Genomic DNA, 19,043 nt, shown 5'->3' with positions numbered 1-19,043 from the left:
AAAAAATTATATAAAAAATAAATTTTTTAAATAGTTGATTTGATATTTAATTGATATATTTTTTTTCAAATTTTTATGATATCTTCAAATTTATATTTTATTAAAAAATAAAATATTTATTATTTTTTTAAAAACACATAAAATCGTATTATAACATCGACAGAAACAAATAATAAGATAAAACATTAAAATCGAGATGTGTTTCGCTGCATTGTACGAGTATCTTCTGTTATCGTCAAAAGGATCACATGTTTTTCTCCCTTATATTATATTTTTCTAAAAAAGCGATAATTTTTTTCTAGTAACTTTTTTAAAGAAAACATCATATTTTTTCTTCTCCTTTTCCTAATAATGTTCCCTAAAAACTTTACTTTTTCTTAATTATTATTTTTGATAATTAAGTATTATATAAAAGATTTATATTATAGCATTTTGAAAATATTAAAATAATCCAATTTTTATGAATTACAACTTATATAAAATATTACATTTTCAAAGTAATTATATTACAACGTTATTTCGAGTCTAATAATATAATTAGTTAAAACAGTTTAAAATTTTACCAGAGTTTGTACTTATATTATGTTCTTTAATAGTAATAAAAAATGAATTATACTTTAATTATTGTTATATAATAAAATAAATAATCATATAATATATAGTATTTGTGTATATATATACAAAAAATAGTAATAAGCTATAAATTAAATAATATATATATATATATATCACAATAATAATAAAAAGTACATAATATATTATGGGTGTTGCTATATGCACACCTCTCTACTTACCTACTAAAAAGTATGTTATATCATTGGTCACTTTTTTTCTCTTTCATCTCTTATCATCATTATTTTTTATCATTACATTTATCATTTTTTATTTTCTCTACCATTTTCTGTTTTTATTATCATATTATAGTATTTATATATTTGTAGATAACTATTTAGTTTTTTTTTAATTTATTTTTAGATCTTGATATGTATTTGTAAGTTAAAATTGACATATATTTGTTTAATTTTAACAACCATTTCTTGTATTTTTATATATACATTTTTTAGGTGAATAGACTAAAATTTCAATATTATAACATTTTCGTGTATATATATATATATATATATCAACTGTTATTTAAACTCTTATCTAATTGAATGAGTTATAAATGATATGACATGAAAAATATGAAAATTAAGTTTTTATAAAAACCTTCGTAAGACTATCTTTAACCCAACAACCATTAAAAATAAAACATTAAGGAATGATGAGTTCATGGAACACTGAAAAAATCAACTCCAACCATACACTAATAATAACATTAAAAAACATCTTTAATAGTATGATAATAAAAAATAATATATTTATTTATTTATATACCATTATATTAAACCATAATAATTATATAATACAAATATATATTTTATAATCAATAAATAATTATCACTTAATTTAAAATAGCTATTTAGTGAAATATCGTTGAAATTAAAATGGTCATTCTTAATTAATAAATATTACATTTCAAGGCAAATTAAATGATAATTCTAATTTGTTTACTATTTAAATTTCAAAAATAACTTTATACATCGATAAAATATATAAAACTTAAAGAACAAATTTACCGATATGGGATGACCAAAATGCATTTTCCGAATCCATCTGATAGAAGGTTACAGAAATGGCAAGTAGGCTACAAATGAAGGCGACTCGAGCACCAAGAGCAAAAGTCTCATCGTAATCAATACCATATGCTTGATTAGTTACCGGTAGAAAGTGATGTTCTCGACAACAAACGGTTTGAATGATACAGCCATGTTTTATTAACTTCACTTTCCACAAATAAGTATAGTCGAAAGAACACGAATCAATCTCTATCCCTCCCCTCAAGGTTTTTCTTTTCACAGTAAAGGCGTTTGCAATTGTACCCAAACTATATCTATAATCCGCCTATGCATAACAAAAGAAACAAAAAGTCGGCTATATCTGCACCAATCTTGTGTAGTAGATGTTGCAGATTAAGCAACAAGAAAAAACCCAAGGTGATCCTTCCTATGGCCGCAATCTCCATCCTCGGTCAGCAAGTGCTTCATGTACACGATTTGCAGCCTCTGCAGTGTCATTTAGAGGTGGGTAACTCCAGCTTTCCGACATCTAAAAGGTTTTCACATGTCAAATTATGACTTGGATTGAATGCAGAGTATATTGAAAAAAACAAAACAAAGGGTCAATGGCCCAGCGGGATCCAGTAGAACCCAGCCACACCTATTGCGTCAGTATTTGTCGTATATTGAAAAAAGAGTAAACTGAAAACATCAGCTTATCTTTAACTTGTTGAACCATTGTAATTAGTTTGTTGCAAGAACGAATGATTGTAGCAATATTGATATATGATGGTTCTTTTAAAGTGCAGTGTTCTTTTTGCAGTTTCAGAATAACAACAAAAAGCCGATTAAAATGATTCGGAAAGTCAATCACCCCATGAGGAAAGGTGAAATGTTGTGTGTTTTCCTATATGAAGATAATATGAATCTCAACGAGTTGATAGTGGCTGCCAACTTACATCCTCGAGGCCTGTAAATGGCCGAACCAGACCTCTTTCTCTTAGAGCTTTATGAAATTCGCTGAATTTCCATTTACACCGCTCAGCTCCAACTACATATACAGGCTTCCTGGAAAGAGGTAGAGCAATGTTATATATCTGTGAATATGGAGGAGTCTTTTGTTCATGTTCCATTTTAGGCATACCCAGTACTGCAGGCTTCGCTCAACATGCTGACTGAATCTGCAGTGACAATGAAAGCATCTGCCCAAGCTAGATGTCCCATGTGCGGATTTGGTTCTACATTGACAAGATACAAAACCTTAAATGTTAAAGAACAACAGTAGCAAAACCGATCAAAATAATTGGAAATTTCAATTATGAGAATGTTTCAAAGATATTATTATTCAGCTGAGATTACCTTCACCATTCCATACATAGACTTTTGGCAGGTCTTTGAGTTCTTTTCGCACAATAGCTGCAACCTGTTAATATTAGCCCATAAGCCCACAATAATAGATGACACATTCCACAATAATAGATGACACAATAGCTGCAACCTGTCAATTATGAGAATGTTTCAAAGATATTTCCAGAAAGAATGATTGATCTAGAGCCTTGATGCAAGGAAAGATTAAATAAAAATAGGTGTAAATGCATTGTTCATATATACATAAATGTATACATATGGACAGAATAACTCGGATTGAGTTTTGGTTAGACCTCATTGTTCTCGTCAATTAGTGGTACGAGAATTTGGAGGCCATCAAACTCTTCATCTTTCCCTTTCCGAAAGAGGAAAATGTGATTATTAGGAGAAAAAATGTGCATTACTCCATGTCTTTTTATAAAAGAAAATGTGACAAGTTTGATGGTAAATTTGATGATTAGCTACAGATTCACCCAAATGGTGTGGTACCTTATCCGGAGTCCTCCTTGAGAAAGAAATTCTTACACTCCCACAGCTATCAAGAACGTCACGCAAATAGGTTGTTAACTGCTTCGCAAGGTCCATACTGTATCTACAACGTCCTACAAAAAACTCAGAGAATATCAGAAGTTTACAATTACTTGAATCTGCACAAAAACAGCAGGAGAATGTGAACCTTCTAATATTTAATAATGAAAATTTATTACTAACAATACAAGTATATTTAACTCCCAACCATGCTAATAACAGCAATAGAAATAATTCTACGACAAGATACAGAACAGATGACCATCCTTAAATGACAGAAATGTTGATATATCTGTACTTCACCAACCAGAGAAGATAACTAAATCAAAACTTCCATCTACCAATTATATTAAATTAAAAACAAATAAAACTAAGGACAACAACTAACATATGAAGAGCAGGTATTCCAAGCAGAGACTCAAAAACAATTCTATGTAAAAGCGAGATGAAAAGACCAAAAATGAGGCACGGTTTAGCAATCATATCATGGTCAAAATGACAATTTCCTATCAGATACAATTAGAATAATATAGAAATACTTACTTGTAGGTCCCCCAATATTAACCACGATCAAGGGTTTCGGCAACGGTGCAAACTCATCATGCCAGGTGATAGCTGCACTGCGAAGTGCAGCAGAATCAACTTGATGCAGAGCTCCCACAGTAAGAACCTGAGAAAGTGTGGAGCAATAGCTAAGCACTCAACTAGCATTCTCTGGGACCAAAACCCCTTCATCGGAAAAACACAACATCAACCAAATTTACTATGTGGGATTGAGATGCATACCACATTCTTATTAGGGGGCTCGTCAGGAGTAATCCACTTGTGTAAGAACCGTGGAACCTGCTCCTGTGCAAGAGGAGTCAGAGCAAAGTAATCATGTTGGGGAGCGACCACCAAGTCAAACCTACTCAACTGTGTTCGTGGATGTTGAATCTGAAACCAGATTGTCAAAAAGAATGAGAAGATTCAGATGTATTTATGCTCCAAAAGAATTTCCAGTAGTAGTACAAACCATGCAATTAATCATAACTAATTTGTAGAACTTTGATATTCTTTGACAAGACGAACTGGCATTAATCTGCTTAAAACAATTAGCAAATGCAAAGAATTGAGAACAGGATCCCTCCATGCAGTTCCATATTATAATCATTCTAACTAGCGTAAGTGGCAGAGGGCAATAACATTATCTCTCACTAAAGCAGCCTATCACTACATAATGCTTCACCTGATCCACCAATACCATGAGTAAAGCATCTGAAAACATGACCAGTCACCAAGGTAGCTTAAAGATTCACTCATGGGCAGAAGGCAGCAGACATATATCAGATACCAGACATTTGAGAATCCTGCAGAGTTGCACAAGAATATAATATATATATACACACACACACACATATATATATACATATATTCATGTGAACAATGTCAAATGCTCATATAATTGTTATCACAAAAGATATATTTTGTCATTTCTCCATAAGAATGAGCTACATTTAATGATATCTTCGTGAGGTAGATATCATAATGACCTAGCATCTAGGCTGCTACCCACTGTTAATGTGACTGAAGTTGGGAGATCAAGCAATGCGAAAAAACTTAAATATATGAAGAGCATCACTAGGCCACAATGAATTTCAAGAAAGAATGAGCTCAAAGAAGTTGGATGGAAGGAGGAGACACAAGCTTTAGAACAGATAATTGTTGTTCCATCACAAAGATAAAAATGTTTATTGCATTGGTTTATGAAAGAAAAAAACTGGTAACCGCCTAGCACAGATTAAGGTCCTAGTAAACCCACCTGAACAACAAACACATTGTCAGATGCTAGCCTTTTTATAGAGCTCGCAATTGATATGGTGTCTCTGCCACATGCAACCACCAATAAAGGTCCATCCCTAAAAAAGAAGCAAGAGAAGTTTATTGATAAAATACATAACAAAATCATGTTACCTTGAGCTACAGAAAACTGAACAGGCTATATTTTTCAACTTATTATTTTGAAAAAGATTCCAACACACACCATTGTTTTTTTGCCAAGGTTGATGACACCCTCATTATGTTTACTTATCCCCAAACAGCTCATTCAATAAGGACAATTTGGGGATTTATTTTGTTCTAAACTCGAAAATATGGAGAATCACACACTGAACCTTGACTTGCCAATGTTAAATGCATTCCACCTTGGATTTGCAGATATTTGTAATAATATATAATGTATTAAACAGTGCTTTCTTTACACAATCATATAATATATGTAGCAAGTAATACTCACTCTAATAGAATGATTCATACAACAAATGAAATGCAGCAACTAAAATGTTGCTCTATTAAAGGTTTGACATGCACTCACCCACACTTCACATGCTGCATGAATTGGATAGCAAATGATACTTTTTTGTTTCTTGTCAGTCATGCTCCAACATTAGTGTTACTTCTAACCAAGTTTATTTTCTGCAGCAAATGAAGTACTTAAGTTTATTTGCCACATTACAAGTGAGTATTTTGCTTTTAGTTCATGCAGTGTCATTACTGTTCAAAGGATCTAACTGAAATTATCCCCATCTCCAAGCCTTATTTAATGAATAGGTAATTAGATTTTCAGATCATATGTATGGCCATTGTTATTACTGCTGAATGGATCTGGCTGAATTTATCTGCCCACCTCCAAGTCCAAGACTAGTTTTTTAATTAATTGTATTTAAAATTTTAGATTATGTGTAACACTAATTCACTATACCAACTTCTGTAATATAGAGAAGTCCCCGCGGAGATAGGTTTCTGCTGCATTAACCAGCAATGTGTATATGCTTATCTATCATTCTCCAACTGGACCAAATAATCACTTAAAAGTATTCCATGCAGTTATCTATTATTTAAACATAAACAGATTTAAAATTAAACTTGAAGAATGTACATAAGTATGATGGTGATATAAGAGAAAGGCTCACTTCTCAGCAGTTCCCTTGGCCATTGTTACTATTGACCTCACATCTGCTTCAAGTATAGATGACAAGCCTACACTTCCACCGTTTTCTCCAGCCAAAGATTGAACTCTCTTCCCTCTGCTTGTAAAAAGAACTCGTGAATAACCATAAATCAGCCTGATAATGTAGTATATCTGTTTATGGAGAGAAACTGGGAGCCAGTGCAGCCATTCATTGACACCTCCTCTTGGCCTTGTAACACGCTGCATGCATTGCCAGAAGAACAATGTGAAATTTTCTGCACGGGCAAGACAAATACATAGGCACATAAAAAGTACTGATTGTTTCCCCAGTATACTGTTGCACCTTAACAATATACTGCATTACGTCATATGATTCCCAGAATTCAGTATACAATCAATCATCTGCTTTAACAAGAGCCTTGGGACTGGGTCCATTTGGACATACCCGCACAAAGTTATCAATGACAACGACATGATTGTGAATTACTTGATCATGTCACATAGCAATAAGAATATCAACTAACTCATAACATGCCTTCCTAGCCCCCATTGATTCTAGAGTTTCAGGATGAAGCTTAACTCCTAGAACACATGGTCAAACACATATACAAATGAGCATGTAAAATGCTAAAACACCACTAAAGTTGCATAGGAAGAGATATAGAATACAACAGATCAGTCGATGATGAGTGAAATGAGCCAATGACCCAGTTTACTGGTGCCTACTAAACATTATATGATGCAAATTTGACTTTGAATGAATCTAGCATAACTGTGGCGGTGTTTGTTTACATCTGAATGACGGGAACCTCTGAATTAGTAAAGAGGCCAGGCTCATTTGTTTTAAAAAGAAAAAAGAACAGAGGCCTCAGAATGACTAAATGATTAAGTGAAAAAACCACTACCTTATAACTGAAAGATTCTACTGGGATATACATTTTTCATTTTCACAAAATTGCCCAACCTTCAAGAGAGCCGTATTTGTCTTATCCTTCTGATTTCTTCAAAACTGCACTGGTAAGTACATCACTCTCACTACTCACATCCTCCTCTTTCAATTTGTTTGACTTTTCAGTTTACTTACATGCTCAGATGTGTTTGATTTGCTGTTGATTTGTAGCTTAGGGTTTCTTTTGATTTTTTCATTCAATTTTTAAAGTTCTTGCTCAATTTTTTATGTGTTGTTCTCATTTGATTTGCTTCAGAGCCGTTCCTCTTTCATATTCTGACAACTAAAGTTACTGCATAAGCAGCATACTCTCATTGCATAATCAATCACGTATTCACGTACGGAAGTTATTTGCCATCGAGAGATAAGCAGCTAAAAACCAAAAGTCCAAGAATCGATTTAAACAAGTAGTAAACGACAGAGCACTATAAAGGCCATGCATAAAAGCAACTATGGATGAAAAAGAAAAACTATTTGTTGTTGTCCTAAATATTTTGCTGCTAATATTTCAATTCAAAGGCCATCCTGAAAGGAAAAAACACAGAAAATTACATTTTCAATCATAAAATTTTAACCAAAAAATATGTCATCGGGTATGAATTTAATTTGCAAATTGTTCGTTCCCCTATCGTTTGTTTTTTGTTGTTAGGATATTGCATTTTGGTCTTGCTTCATATTAGTTTCTTGCACTCGCTTACATATATGATATGATTCTACCTTTTTAAATCTGCTTCTATAAATTAGAGTAGCTTACTGCATAATTAGATGTTTGCATAGAGTATCTTCTTATTTACATTACTTATGCTAATTGCACACGAGTTAACTAGATCTGGGAAGTAAAATACATATGAAGTTTCTGAGTTAATTTTTGCAACATAATATATTTTGCACATTTTTAACACATTATTCATTTTTATTCTGCACTTCTGTTCTGTTTCATTTCCATATTTGCGCATGGTTATTGCAACACAAGTCATATGTGATGTTCTGCACTAAACTATTGAGCACTATTTATTCCAAGTATAAAGGGCCATCATGGTATTCATTGTCATTTTCCTATCAAAAAGCTTTGATTGGTAAAACACCAAAACAGAATTCAGTATCTTTAGACCCCAAAATACAAAGAACAAGCAGCTCAATGCAAATCAGCAGAACTGATGCAAATTGGCAAGTCAACCGACGAGTTCAACATATTGATAATAAATTGAATATCAAACAACAAGAACTTCAAAAGTTGTAAATTGACTAGAACGAAACTCTAAACTGAAAATCAAACACATCTGAAGTTCTGAACCTGTAATTGAACAGCAAATTGAACAAAAAAACAAAGAGAAGGATGAGAGGTGATGTACTTATCCGGGCAGACATGAAGAAATCGAAAGGAGACGAAGAAAAAAAATGTGCGTCTCTTGGAAGTAGGTCAAATTTGTCAAAATAAAAAAATATGACTCAGTGGTTCCTCTAGATAGGGTTTTTTTTCTCTCTTAACCATTCTGCCATTCAGAAACCGTTTTTACAAACGGGTTGGCCTCTAACTGATTCAGAGGTCCAGGTCACACAACCCATTCAGATGTAAACAAACATCACCTATAATTAACAGTCTTACTCCCATTTCTAAATTCCAAAGAGGGCCATCAAGAAAGCATATATCCACCTTTTTTTCCAACATCTCTTCATCACAGTGAGAAGTCCAGTGAGAAGTGTGGATCTTAATATTATTCCGGGTTGCGACTATGATTCCGCAGTGAGAAGTCAAGTGAGTAGCATAGGACACACTGGCTTAAAAGATAAAGAGACATCAGATGCTAACAATCTTTATTAATCATTAGCCCCAAGTGCATGACCACATATCTAGCCAAATATCTAGCCAAATGTCTTTCTCACCAAAACAATTCACCGCCAAGTCGATTAGATTTCGAACTCACCATAACACATATCATACAAAACTTTTCTTACTGGACTTACATTGGCAGAGTGTACTGCAGGTTATGTGTCCAGTGTCCACTAATCAATACTCATAAGCAGCCAATTAGCCCGGTGTAACTTTTGAACAGGCAGGATGCTGTGAGTTTATCAAATGTCAATAAGTTGCTGCTAACACATAACTCTGTCCCTTAACCAAATTTGTTCAGTGGTCAACACATAGCTGCTCACAAGCAACTCATAATCAAGCAACCATGGAAACAGAAATTCCTGTTTTATAACAGATTCGTCCGAATTATTGCAGATAACTCTAAATAATAAAATCAAAATCACATTGTTCCCTTGGTCCCAAGAAGAAGAGTTGAACTTGTGCCTCCTTTTGTAAGTCAACCTTAGTGTTCAAATGCAAAATTGATATCAGTCAAGGATCCATCAGGTGTAAGGTATCACAAGACCCCAGATGCTTCCAAACTAAAGAGGATCATCAACAAACGATATAACAAATCTAACACCCCCAGCATTCCAATTCTAGTTCTTCAACAGAGATTCATGCTGTTATCAATGTTGCAGAAATCACATTAACTTCGAAGTTGAAAATTAGATCATTTAACTGATTTGAGATAATAGCTCGATGTGCATCTCCTTTTAGGAAAGGAAGGGAGTTTCCTTCCATAATCTAAATACTCTAGTCAAATATCCTATGCCTAATAAAATCAAATTTGAAGTACATAAACACATATGTTTAAGCTACATACTGAACAATTACACTTACAGCTTCAAATTTCATGAAAAAGAGTTGTAAATTTGAAAGACACAAAATCAGAACTTACATATAGAGTTTGTCTTTCCGAAAATCCAAGCGCTCTAACTAAACCAATACTCTGATTCTCCGATGCCTGGAAACCGTTACCGATTATAATAGCCCGCTTGACAACACCATAAACCCCGCCTTCGAAGATATCCGGTACCCCTCTCGGTGGACTACCCGGCGGTTCCGGAAGCCTAATTGGCTTCATCAGCGTATTGTTTAACGCCCCAAATTGATCGTTTACTTGACTTCAAAACCCTGATACACAGGATGCTGAATCTGAATTATCGAACAACGGTGGCGGAGGACGTTTCCTATTTGTAAACGACACGGCACTTGCGACTCAGTATCTTTATCGAGTGAGTTGCGAGTCATGGCTCGGTAGTCGAACGGAGTCTGAGTTTGTATTCTTGCATAAACGGTTCTTTATACATAATAAATGGTTTTTAAGAGTTTTTGCTAATCAGTAATATTCATTAATAAACGGTTCTTTGTACATAATAAATGGTTTTTAAGAGTTTTTATCAAATACAACGTAAATAATGAAGTGGGTTCCTAGTTTCCTACTAGTGACACTATCTTCTAAACTGTCGTAAATGAAGGCAGTTTCGTCCATTAATCCTTCTTCACCCTTTACTTTCTATAAGATGGTGTTATTAGCAATTCAGATCCATTACAAAAATAAAACTACATGAATGTCTTTCCTTAAACATTATTTCGAGAAACGGTAGTCGTTAATTTTTGTGAACGACATGGACTAGATTTGCCTTTTAACTCTATTTTTAAATAAATTATGATATTTGGTTTTTTATTAACTAAATTAACCGAGTGAGTTCAAAGTAACAGACCACATCTACTTGATTATGACAAAATCTTTGTTATAAAAAATTTCGTGCAACCCAAAGTGGCCATTTCAACAAATTCGAACAGGAAATATCATGTTTATCAACATGTTGAAAGATAAATCAGATAACTTTTCACCTTCATTTACGTTAAATATCAAAAACATGATTTTGTTTTGTAACACAGATGTACGAGACACTGGACATAAAACAAAGTTGACACCCTAACATATTTCAAATTCATTTAGGGGTCATTTACTAAATATTACCCGGAAGCACATATCGGGTCATTTACCTTACTGGATGAACATGACAAGAACTAAATTTTTTTTTCCGGTAAGAGCGATGTCAAGGACCGAGAGTTTTACCCGGTAAGTAAAGTTGATGACTATTACCCAGTTAACGCTTAGAAAGTAAACTGTTACATACTTATTAGTAAAAATATTAACTTATATGAATAAACACGTACCGGATAAGCATTCGAATCCTTACGTGCTCCTAAACTTTTCACCCGATACTAATGGAAATATGTATCTAATGTTTTATTTTGGTTAAGATTTCAAACCAATAAAATGCATTTTCGAACTTCCCTTCTAGGAAGGAAAATAATTTTATTAAATACCTTTTTTCAAACAAAATTAATAATAACATCGTACATTACTAAGAAATCAATATAAATTAGTTGTGTTAGGGTGTTATTGGTGCAATGGTTGAGGCATAGAGGAATATGGCGGAATATCATTTAGTCTGAAGTCGATTCTAGACGTCCACAACAATTGTGGTCATTAAGTTTATCAGTGTTGATGTCTTACGGTCGTCTTTGTCAGGATTAGCATAGGGTTAGGATTAGCATAGTTGCAAAAAATAGGAATGGCAACAGGTCAAGTTCGGGCCGGTTATTGGTATCCCCGTCCCCGAAACCGATAACTAAAACCGTCACTGTAACCCTCCCGATCCCCGCTGGGTCTCCGTGGTTTCTTGATCCCCATTGGTTAAACCCGTTAAGGGTAAAAGTCCGCTTTTTCCCGTTGGTTTACCCATTCATCGTTGGTTATTCTCGAACCCGAAACCCGAAGTTATCTGAAAAAAATTACAATATGTTAATTTTCACAACTAAAAATAAATTACAAATTTTTAAATATGTAAGTCTAAATGTCTCAAACATAATCAAACCACTTACGGACAATGTCTTAGATTACAAAATAAAAGTAAACAGGAATTCAAACATTATAGAACTAACATCACGCTCACGATTAGACAAATAAACTATATTTTTTCGTGAACCTTATTTGAGGTATTGAAATAAAATAGATAAAAGTCTTAAATTTTAATGTGTATATATATATATATATATATATATATATATCGTTTTTCTTTTGCTATCCCTAGCAAAAAACAATTCAATATAGTTGAAGACGACCAACACTTTTCATCACTTGTTTTGGTTTTGTTTATAATATCAAATCTCTTCACTCTCACGATCTTAGGGATGGGCAAAAAAAACCCCGAAAACGATGATGAAAACTGAAAACCAAACTTTTTAGGTCGGGTTCGGGGGACCTCTTTCCAAGAACAAGACAGGGATAGGGGACATATTCATGGATTTTTTCGGGGAACTGGGAGAGTGATCATCGGCCCGGCCCGGCCCGACCCGATATATGTGTGTATATATATAATATCATTAAAAGAAAAATACTAATATTATAGTATAAAAGACTTTTATCCACTTTACATTAACACCCCAAATAAGTCTCATGAAAAGTCTATTTTATTTGTCGAATCATAAAATCTTGATGTTAGTTGAAAGACATTTCAATTTCTATTTACTTTTATATTGTAATTTAAGACATTGTTCGTAATTGGTTTTATTGTGTTTGAGACATTTAGACTTGCAAGTTTAAAAAAAATTGTAATCAACATATTGTAATTTCTTCGGGCCAATTTTGTATCAGGGTTTGGGTATAACCAACGATGAACAGGGATTTTTACCCTTAACGGGTTCCCCAACAGGATCGGTGAAACCACGGGCCCCTGATAAGATCCGGAAGGCGATCGAGACGGTTACAAGGATGGTTTTGGTTATCGGTTCCGGGGACGGGGATACCGATAACCGACCCGAACCCGATCCGTTGCAATTCCTACACGATCTCCCTTGTCTCGGTCCATACAATCATACATTCATTTCTTCGTGCGCCATATAACATTATTCATTCTCTAAATAATGCAATGTTTTCCCTATTTAATAAGATTTCATCGTCAAATGTTCAACACACCGCTCAAAAATTATAAAATAGACCATTAGATCTTATTCGATAAACCATCATGCACATAAAAATATGGTTGGTACACGGAACATAACATAACAAAAACTGGTTATCACATGTGTGCCATGACATTAGGCTGAGATTTGATAGGCAAAATGCATTTTTATGTCCCATCAAAATAAGTGAAACAACGATTGAGAAAGCCAGACAAGATTGGTAAAAAAAAATAAACTACTCATGTTAAATCAAAACCCTAAAACCTATCATAATTTTTTTCACACGTCTATCTCACTCTCGCCCATCCAATCACATCCACGCACCCTAAACGACATATTAGACGACATGAGGAAAATGAATTCCAACTCAAGACGTCTGGTTATCAGAATACGAAATTAAGACACAAAAATTGGACCTGAAAATTTAAGTATCAACACTAGATGGATATTTGTGTAATTTACAAAGGGACAAGAGAAAGGTGCCGATGACCAAGTCAAATGGTTTCACAAAACCAATATGTAGAACTCATATACACAATCCAACAAAACAGAAGCTCATGCAACTAATAAACCATTGGAGAGTGTCTATCGCATACCTCAACCAAAACAAGTTATGATCTACAAGAAGGCAGAGTGATGCCTCCGCAGCAAGCCGCAACTATTATGTACAATAATAGAAATATCACGGCCGTCAATAAAGCCCTGAAACATATCGCAATATAAGAGTGAGATCGATGCTTTTGTATCCTTTAATACCATTTACATTTTCTGTTTTCGGTTACATTTAAAAAAAAATGTAAACAAAGTTATGGTTATTGTTTGATAACAAAAGCCACACTTGTTTAGTGTCCTTATTCTTTTTTTCCCAAAAAGGAAGAATATCTAAAATCAAAACCAAAAATAGAAATCATGTTTTACTTGGTTTATGACCAGAAGAAGAAAAAAGCATGCATACACTAGTTGACTCACTTTAATGAGGTTAACATTTTTCCTTTTTAAAGTATATAGTATTTACATACTGCAAATTAAACTCATACATAATTCTCATCGTTGGTGAGACTGAACCTCTGATCTTCAGAAAGGAGGGTTACCAAGTAACGCTAGGCTAATGGCGGTTTCAAACACAAGATAACACCATTTCTATATGTTTTTAGTTTCAGATCTCGTCTATGTATCATTACAAAGCATAACAATATTGTAAACAGAATCAGTAAAGGCACAAGGCCATGGATTGGCATGCCTTCACACAATGTCATATAAGAAATCAGCAGTCATGAGAAGTTGCAGGAGATTTCTGATGGCTAATGATTACAAGGTACCAAATATATACATATATGCTCGTAAATAGTGATTCACTTAACTGTATGGGCAGATATAGGACAATGGGACTTACCAAATGATCTCTTATTGACTATGCATTCTATGAGGGATGGTGATCAGCTTAAAACATTCTCCACGTGGCATATAATGTAATGGATAAATAGTAAAGAAGTGTCAGCTAATATTGGTAGAGATTACTTACAGTAGCTTGGCATTTTTCATCCAAAGAGCTCTACGAAGTCGCTTAGATTGTTTCTTAAAATGAAAGGCACTGTCTTGCATTGTTGAAGTTTTATCAACAAGCAGCTCAATCCTATCACCTCTCTCTAATATCTTGTCAATGTTATCCACCATAATGGTACGTACCTGAATACACATATGTGATCATTGTTATTATAATAGGTCTTAAGAAATCAAAAAAAGCAAAGGAATAAAAAATAAAATTGAAACAGCCTCATAGTCTCATCTTACTTCGAGGTGTCTGTTGCAACTCTTTTGTATGAAAACAGGTAAAACAGAAAAAATAGTTACAAAGGAAACATGTTAAATGGGTCGAAAGTAGTCTAAAGGATATTCAATTTCAACCTCCTAGACATATTATTTCAGAACACTATATTATTATTTTAATTACATAGTTTTTGTAATCAAGTTTTATACATTAAATATATATCCAAAAATGACAAAAAGGTGTCGACGAGCCAACCCGGCAATCGCACTTAAATATTACCCATTTTGACCTGTTATTCAACCCACCTGTTTTGCCACCTCTAATCATACTATACCAGAAGATCTCTATAATATAGAGAAGACAGCTAGATTTGGGGATGCTTCAATGAAATAAAGTCCACAGGTCCATGACAAGGATACATTCAGAAATACAGGTAACAAGTAAATGAGATGCAATATAAGATGTAAAAACTCATACACATCATAACTTAAACAGCCGTGTTTATTTGAAACAGGACTTGAATTCTAATACGTAAATTTTATTTTTAGTTGGAACTGATAGTTGTCTTGCACTGACAGAAGCAGAAACCCAAACATGAATTTGACCAGGTAAAGCTCATATTTAGTATCCAGATACTTAAAAAACTATATGATTTTTCTACCTATTGTGCTCCAGTTAGAAACCCATTAAATGCATGTCCCTAACCAAACATATCAGGCTCGAAAAGAGTACAACTCGAACTCATCATGAGAACGAGGACCTCTACCTAAATTGTGCTTTCTAATCCTGTCATATTTTGCAAAATCAAATATATTTGTAGTAAAGCTAAACAAGCATACAAACCAGACTTCAGAACATGATATTGTCGATTAACATTATTTTCTTAGAATAATGTTCCAACTTAAATCATATTTTATCCCTTATTCTTGCCACCACCATCATACGTATATGAGTTTTAACAAACATGCTATAATCACCATTTTACAAGTTCACATTCCTATGATAAAATAAAAATAAAAATATACCTAAGCAACTCTAGTAGACTAAACACTCATCAAAGCCAGAAAACCAAACCCGCACACTTTGTAGCATTCAGCAATGGTCCCGCTGGCCCAAATCTGCAACATTTCAAGAAACATGCAAAGATCTGGCAGGGAACAGAATACCCAGGAATTGATGCACATAAAATGGGATTCATAATTATTAATGCCAAGTGGCTAAGTGTCCATATACCTAAGTTATGCACATAGGAGTTGAGAATTGACAGTAGAATGTGACTCAAAGACAACTAACACAAATAGAATGTGACTTAAACGTATTCGGTATTCCTTGTATCAACTAATTTGCTTAATCAAACATTTATAGTAAATCTAATTTCCTAGATGTGAAGTACTTGTAATCAATGCTGTCAGTTTGTGAATTGATATTGCAGTTGTAAATAATGAATTGCTATGAGAAACATATAGTAAGATCAATCATATCTGTTCATTAGTATCACAAAGGTTATGACAAATATGAAGCTAACATATCACGGTTGCCTATGGTGCATGATTGCATACCTAGATTGCATTACCTATCATCTATGACAAGAACAATTTTTGTACCTCCACATAACGCAAGACTTAAATAATTATGTTTACACCCCACCCTCCCCACAAATCATGCCAAGATTGATTCTGTTCATTTCTAATAAGGTGTCCCTATTTGCACTCACAACATCAGAAGATGAAAATAATGTTAGAATGTTATTTTTATTTTTAATAGTTATAATATAATTATTCCAGGTCACCACATGACCCAAATTACTCGATAAAAAGTAAATTTATATCTCGTCCTAAATAGAATACTTGCCTCACCAACTTCACTCCTAACACGGTTGAGTGTATCTGCACTGGGGTTACTGGAGAAAAACTCCATCTGCTGATGCAAGACCCTTGAAAATTCATCATTCATTGCGTAAGCAGGAGCATATGGTGCCACCTTGCCATAGTTTTTCATAAACCTCATTTGGATGTCCTCCAAGTATGAAAATGGAATTCTTCCTGGAAAATATCATATATTAGTACATTTTCAAATACTCAAGACAAGTGTGAAAACAAATTGAGGAGACATTTTTTAGTAGATCAATGTGAAATTATAATTTCATAGAAACCCCTACCACTTTGCTTTAGGAGCACAAACTATAAAAGCGCAATAATTACGTCAAAGTAAGAGGGGGAGTATTACTTGATTATAGTCGATAATATAGTTATGGTGAATAGTGATTGGTCGTCTTGTGGAACCAAAGATTATGAGTGATCTCACTCGATAAATCATTGAAGTTGTAGGTCAAGCCGATTTTAAGAAACGCGATCAGGTCAATGGTTTGAGTTAGTTGCACGAAGGATAAAAAAACATCAAGAAACCATGTACAACTATTTCATTTTTTGACGGGCTTGTTAGTTTGATTTTGATAAGACACACATCAACAACAAAATATGGTCTCCTTAATGCACCAACAAGTATATGTAGTGGACCAATCATCCTGGTTTGCATAATTAGAAGGTGTACAAAATCCTTCCAGATTTTTCCAGCATAGTTCCATTCTACCTTAATACCTCATCAAATGATCCATGTGGCACTAGCTCCACTTATTTAACTAAGTGTCTTTAATTATAAAGATAGTTCATGTAACCATAAGTTATTTGCATTTATGTTTCCTGTGTTCGTATAAGTTATAACATGATAACAAGTTAACAACCAAATCAAAAAACTCTATTCAATTGTGTCCATAATTATATACGGATCAACAGAATGGCATAACTATATGACAATACCAAGGATTTCATATAAAGCCTATTTGAATGAGATCACAAGTTGCTGATTTGAAAGCCATAATTCCATTGAAACAGAAAAGCATGTTGTCTGTTCCCTAAGCTAGGTTTACAATATCCAAAGTCCAAACGTAACATAAGAATTTAAATATATTGAACTGTGATATGAAGTCATGAGATAGTCTGTCAATCGTATCATCTGTTGGTGCCAAACAAAATCCAAACTGGAAATTCATCGGTAAAACAGACAATTACTTGAATACATGAATAAATAGATCGAGTAAGCTACCCCCAATGTCACCACCAAAGTCACCATATTCTTTTTGGCTACATACACGAATTGTGATGATGGTAAAATTGTTGGGAGCTAATGATTTACCCAAATATATTATATGTATTTCTTCATGAATTTTCTATTAATGGAACCGTACGTGAAGCAATCAACCAAAATTGTACACTTCCGACAGCCTAAAATTACTGATCTTAATACAACGTGGATCTAACTCGTACAACAGATCGATGCGAGCATGATTGCGCGTGTAAGAGTGTGTGTAAGGGAAGAAAGGAGAGATACGAACTTCCAAAGGTATCGTTGGCCATACAGAGGAAGGCGAGAGAGTCAGATCTGAGTATATGGAAGATGTAACGTTCCTGCGAGAAGCATAATCTGGATTCGACATCCGCCGGCAACTTCTCAAGAATCCGGCGAGCAACTGCTCCAGTGTTACCAGATACGGCGCTGAACTCCGCCAGCACCGTCGTGCCCCTTGCCACCAGCGCATACAGGATCGCCATTGATTTTGCCAATTACTACCTCTCCTCTCGCTCAGTCAAAGTTTGGCGATTGCGTCTACCATCGAAGAACCCTCTGTTGGTTGACTAACTCCGAGAAAGCTTGCTTTGTTCTTTATTTTTCAAAATGGTCACACAAGTTCAAAATTTTCCATTTTGAGACCTTAATCGAGAAGCCTGATCACTTTTTAAGCACTTAGTTACCACATTTTAAGGCTAAAAATCATATGTAAAATTGTAATAACCGTATTTTCATTGTCATCATTAAGATATAAATTCCGGGGAAATGGTCGAGGGAACGACCGGAATGCATCACGGCACGGCACGGCACGCAACATGGGAACTGTGACCAAAATCGCATAAGCCATTGTTGGTATTGCAAGGGTGCTCAAGGGTTGGGTTGAAAACATTTGAATAACTCAACTTAATGTTTGCGGTTTTTAC

The 19,043-nt window shown here is 34.1% G+C and overlaps 2 protein-coding genes across 3 annotated transcripts; both read right to left on the bottom strand.

Moving 5' to 3' along the window:
• Nucleotides 1–1,735: 1,735 nt before the first annotated feature.
• Nucleotides 1,736–10,437, bottom strand: LOC112517625 (mitochondrial fission protein ELM1). Of its 2 annotated transcripts, none has more exons than XM_025124984.1 (10): nt 10,147–10,437; nt 6,446–6,684; nt 5,296–5,392; nt 4,281–4,343; nt 4,038–4,164; nt 3,456–3,568; nt 2,958–3,021; nt 2,743–2,836; nt 2,558–2,666; nt 1,736–2,148 (listed from the first exon to the last, which is right to left on the bottom strand). In XM_025124984.1, exons 1-10 carry the CDS (start codon nt 10,330–10,332, stop codon nt 2,047–2,049), a joined length of 1,194 nt encoding a protein of 397 aa, XP_024980752.1. In that variant the 5' UTR covers nt 10,333–10,437; the 3' UTR covers nt 1,736–2,046. The 2 variants fall into 2 exon arrangements, with proteins under 2 accessions (XP_024980752.1, XP_024980744.1); XM_025124976.1 differs by having other exon boundaries at nt 4,281–4,430; nt 10,147–10,436.
• Nucleotides 10,438–13,629: 3,192 nt separating this feature from the next.
• Nucleotides 13,630–18,727, bottom strand: LOC112524266 (vesicle-associated membrane protein 714-like). The gene is made up of 4 exons (XM_025134027.1): nt 18,386–18,727; nt 16,846–17,036; nt 14,749–14,912; nt 13,630–13,928 (listed from the first exon to the last, which is right to left on the bottom strand). Exons 1-4 carry the CDS (start codon nt 18,600–18,602, stop codon nt 13,838–13,840), a joined length of 663 nt encoding a protein of 220 aa, XP_024989795.1. The 5' UTR covers nt 18,603–18,727; the 3' UTR covers nt 13,630–13,837.
• Nucleotides 18,728–19,043: the final 316 nt, after the last annotated feature.

The sequence above is a fragment of the Cynara cardunculus genome, assembly GCF_001531365.2.
Source record: "Cynara cardunculus var. scolymus isolate 2C chromosome LG 1, CcrdV1, whole genome shotgun sequence".
NCBI lineage: Eukaryota > Viridiplantae > Streptophyta > Magnoliopsida > Asterales > Asteraceae > Cynara > Cynara cardunculus.
The sequence above is the reverse complement of the archived record's forward strand: the minus strand, read 5'-3'. Positions and strand labels throughout refer to the sequence as shown.

Coding starts and splice junctions, on each gene's coding strand:
- LOC112524266 (XM_025134027.1), bottom strand. CDS start 18,602: ATGGCGATCCTGTATGCGCTGGTGGCAAGGGGCACGACGGTGCTGGCG. Junction 17,037..18,385: donor GGCCAACGATACCTTTGGAA/GTTCGTATCTCT, acceptor GATATTTTCCAG/GAAGAATTCCATTTTCATAC. Junction 14,913..16,845: donor TTAGGAGTGAAGTTGGTGAG/GCAAGTATTCTA, acceptor ATGTGTATTCAG/GTACGTACCATTATGGTGGA.
- LOC112517625 (XM_025124976.1), bottom strand. CDS start 10,332: ATGAAGCCAATTAGGCTTCCGGAACCGCCGGGTAGTCCACCGAGAGGG. Junction 4,165..4,280: donor AGCCCCCTAATAAGAATGTG/GTATGCATCTCA, acceptor ACACTTTCTCAG/GTTCTTACTGTGGGAGCTCT. Junction 2,837..2,957: donor CTATGTATGGAATGGTGAAG/GTAATCTCAGCT, acceptor TTGTCAATGTAG/AACCAAATCCGCACATGGGA.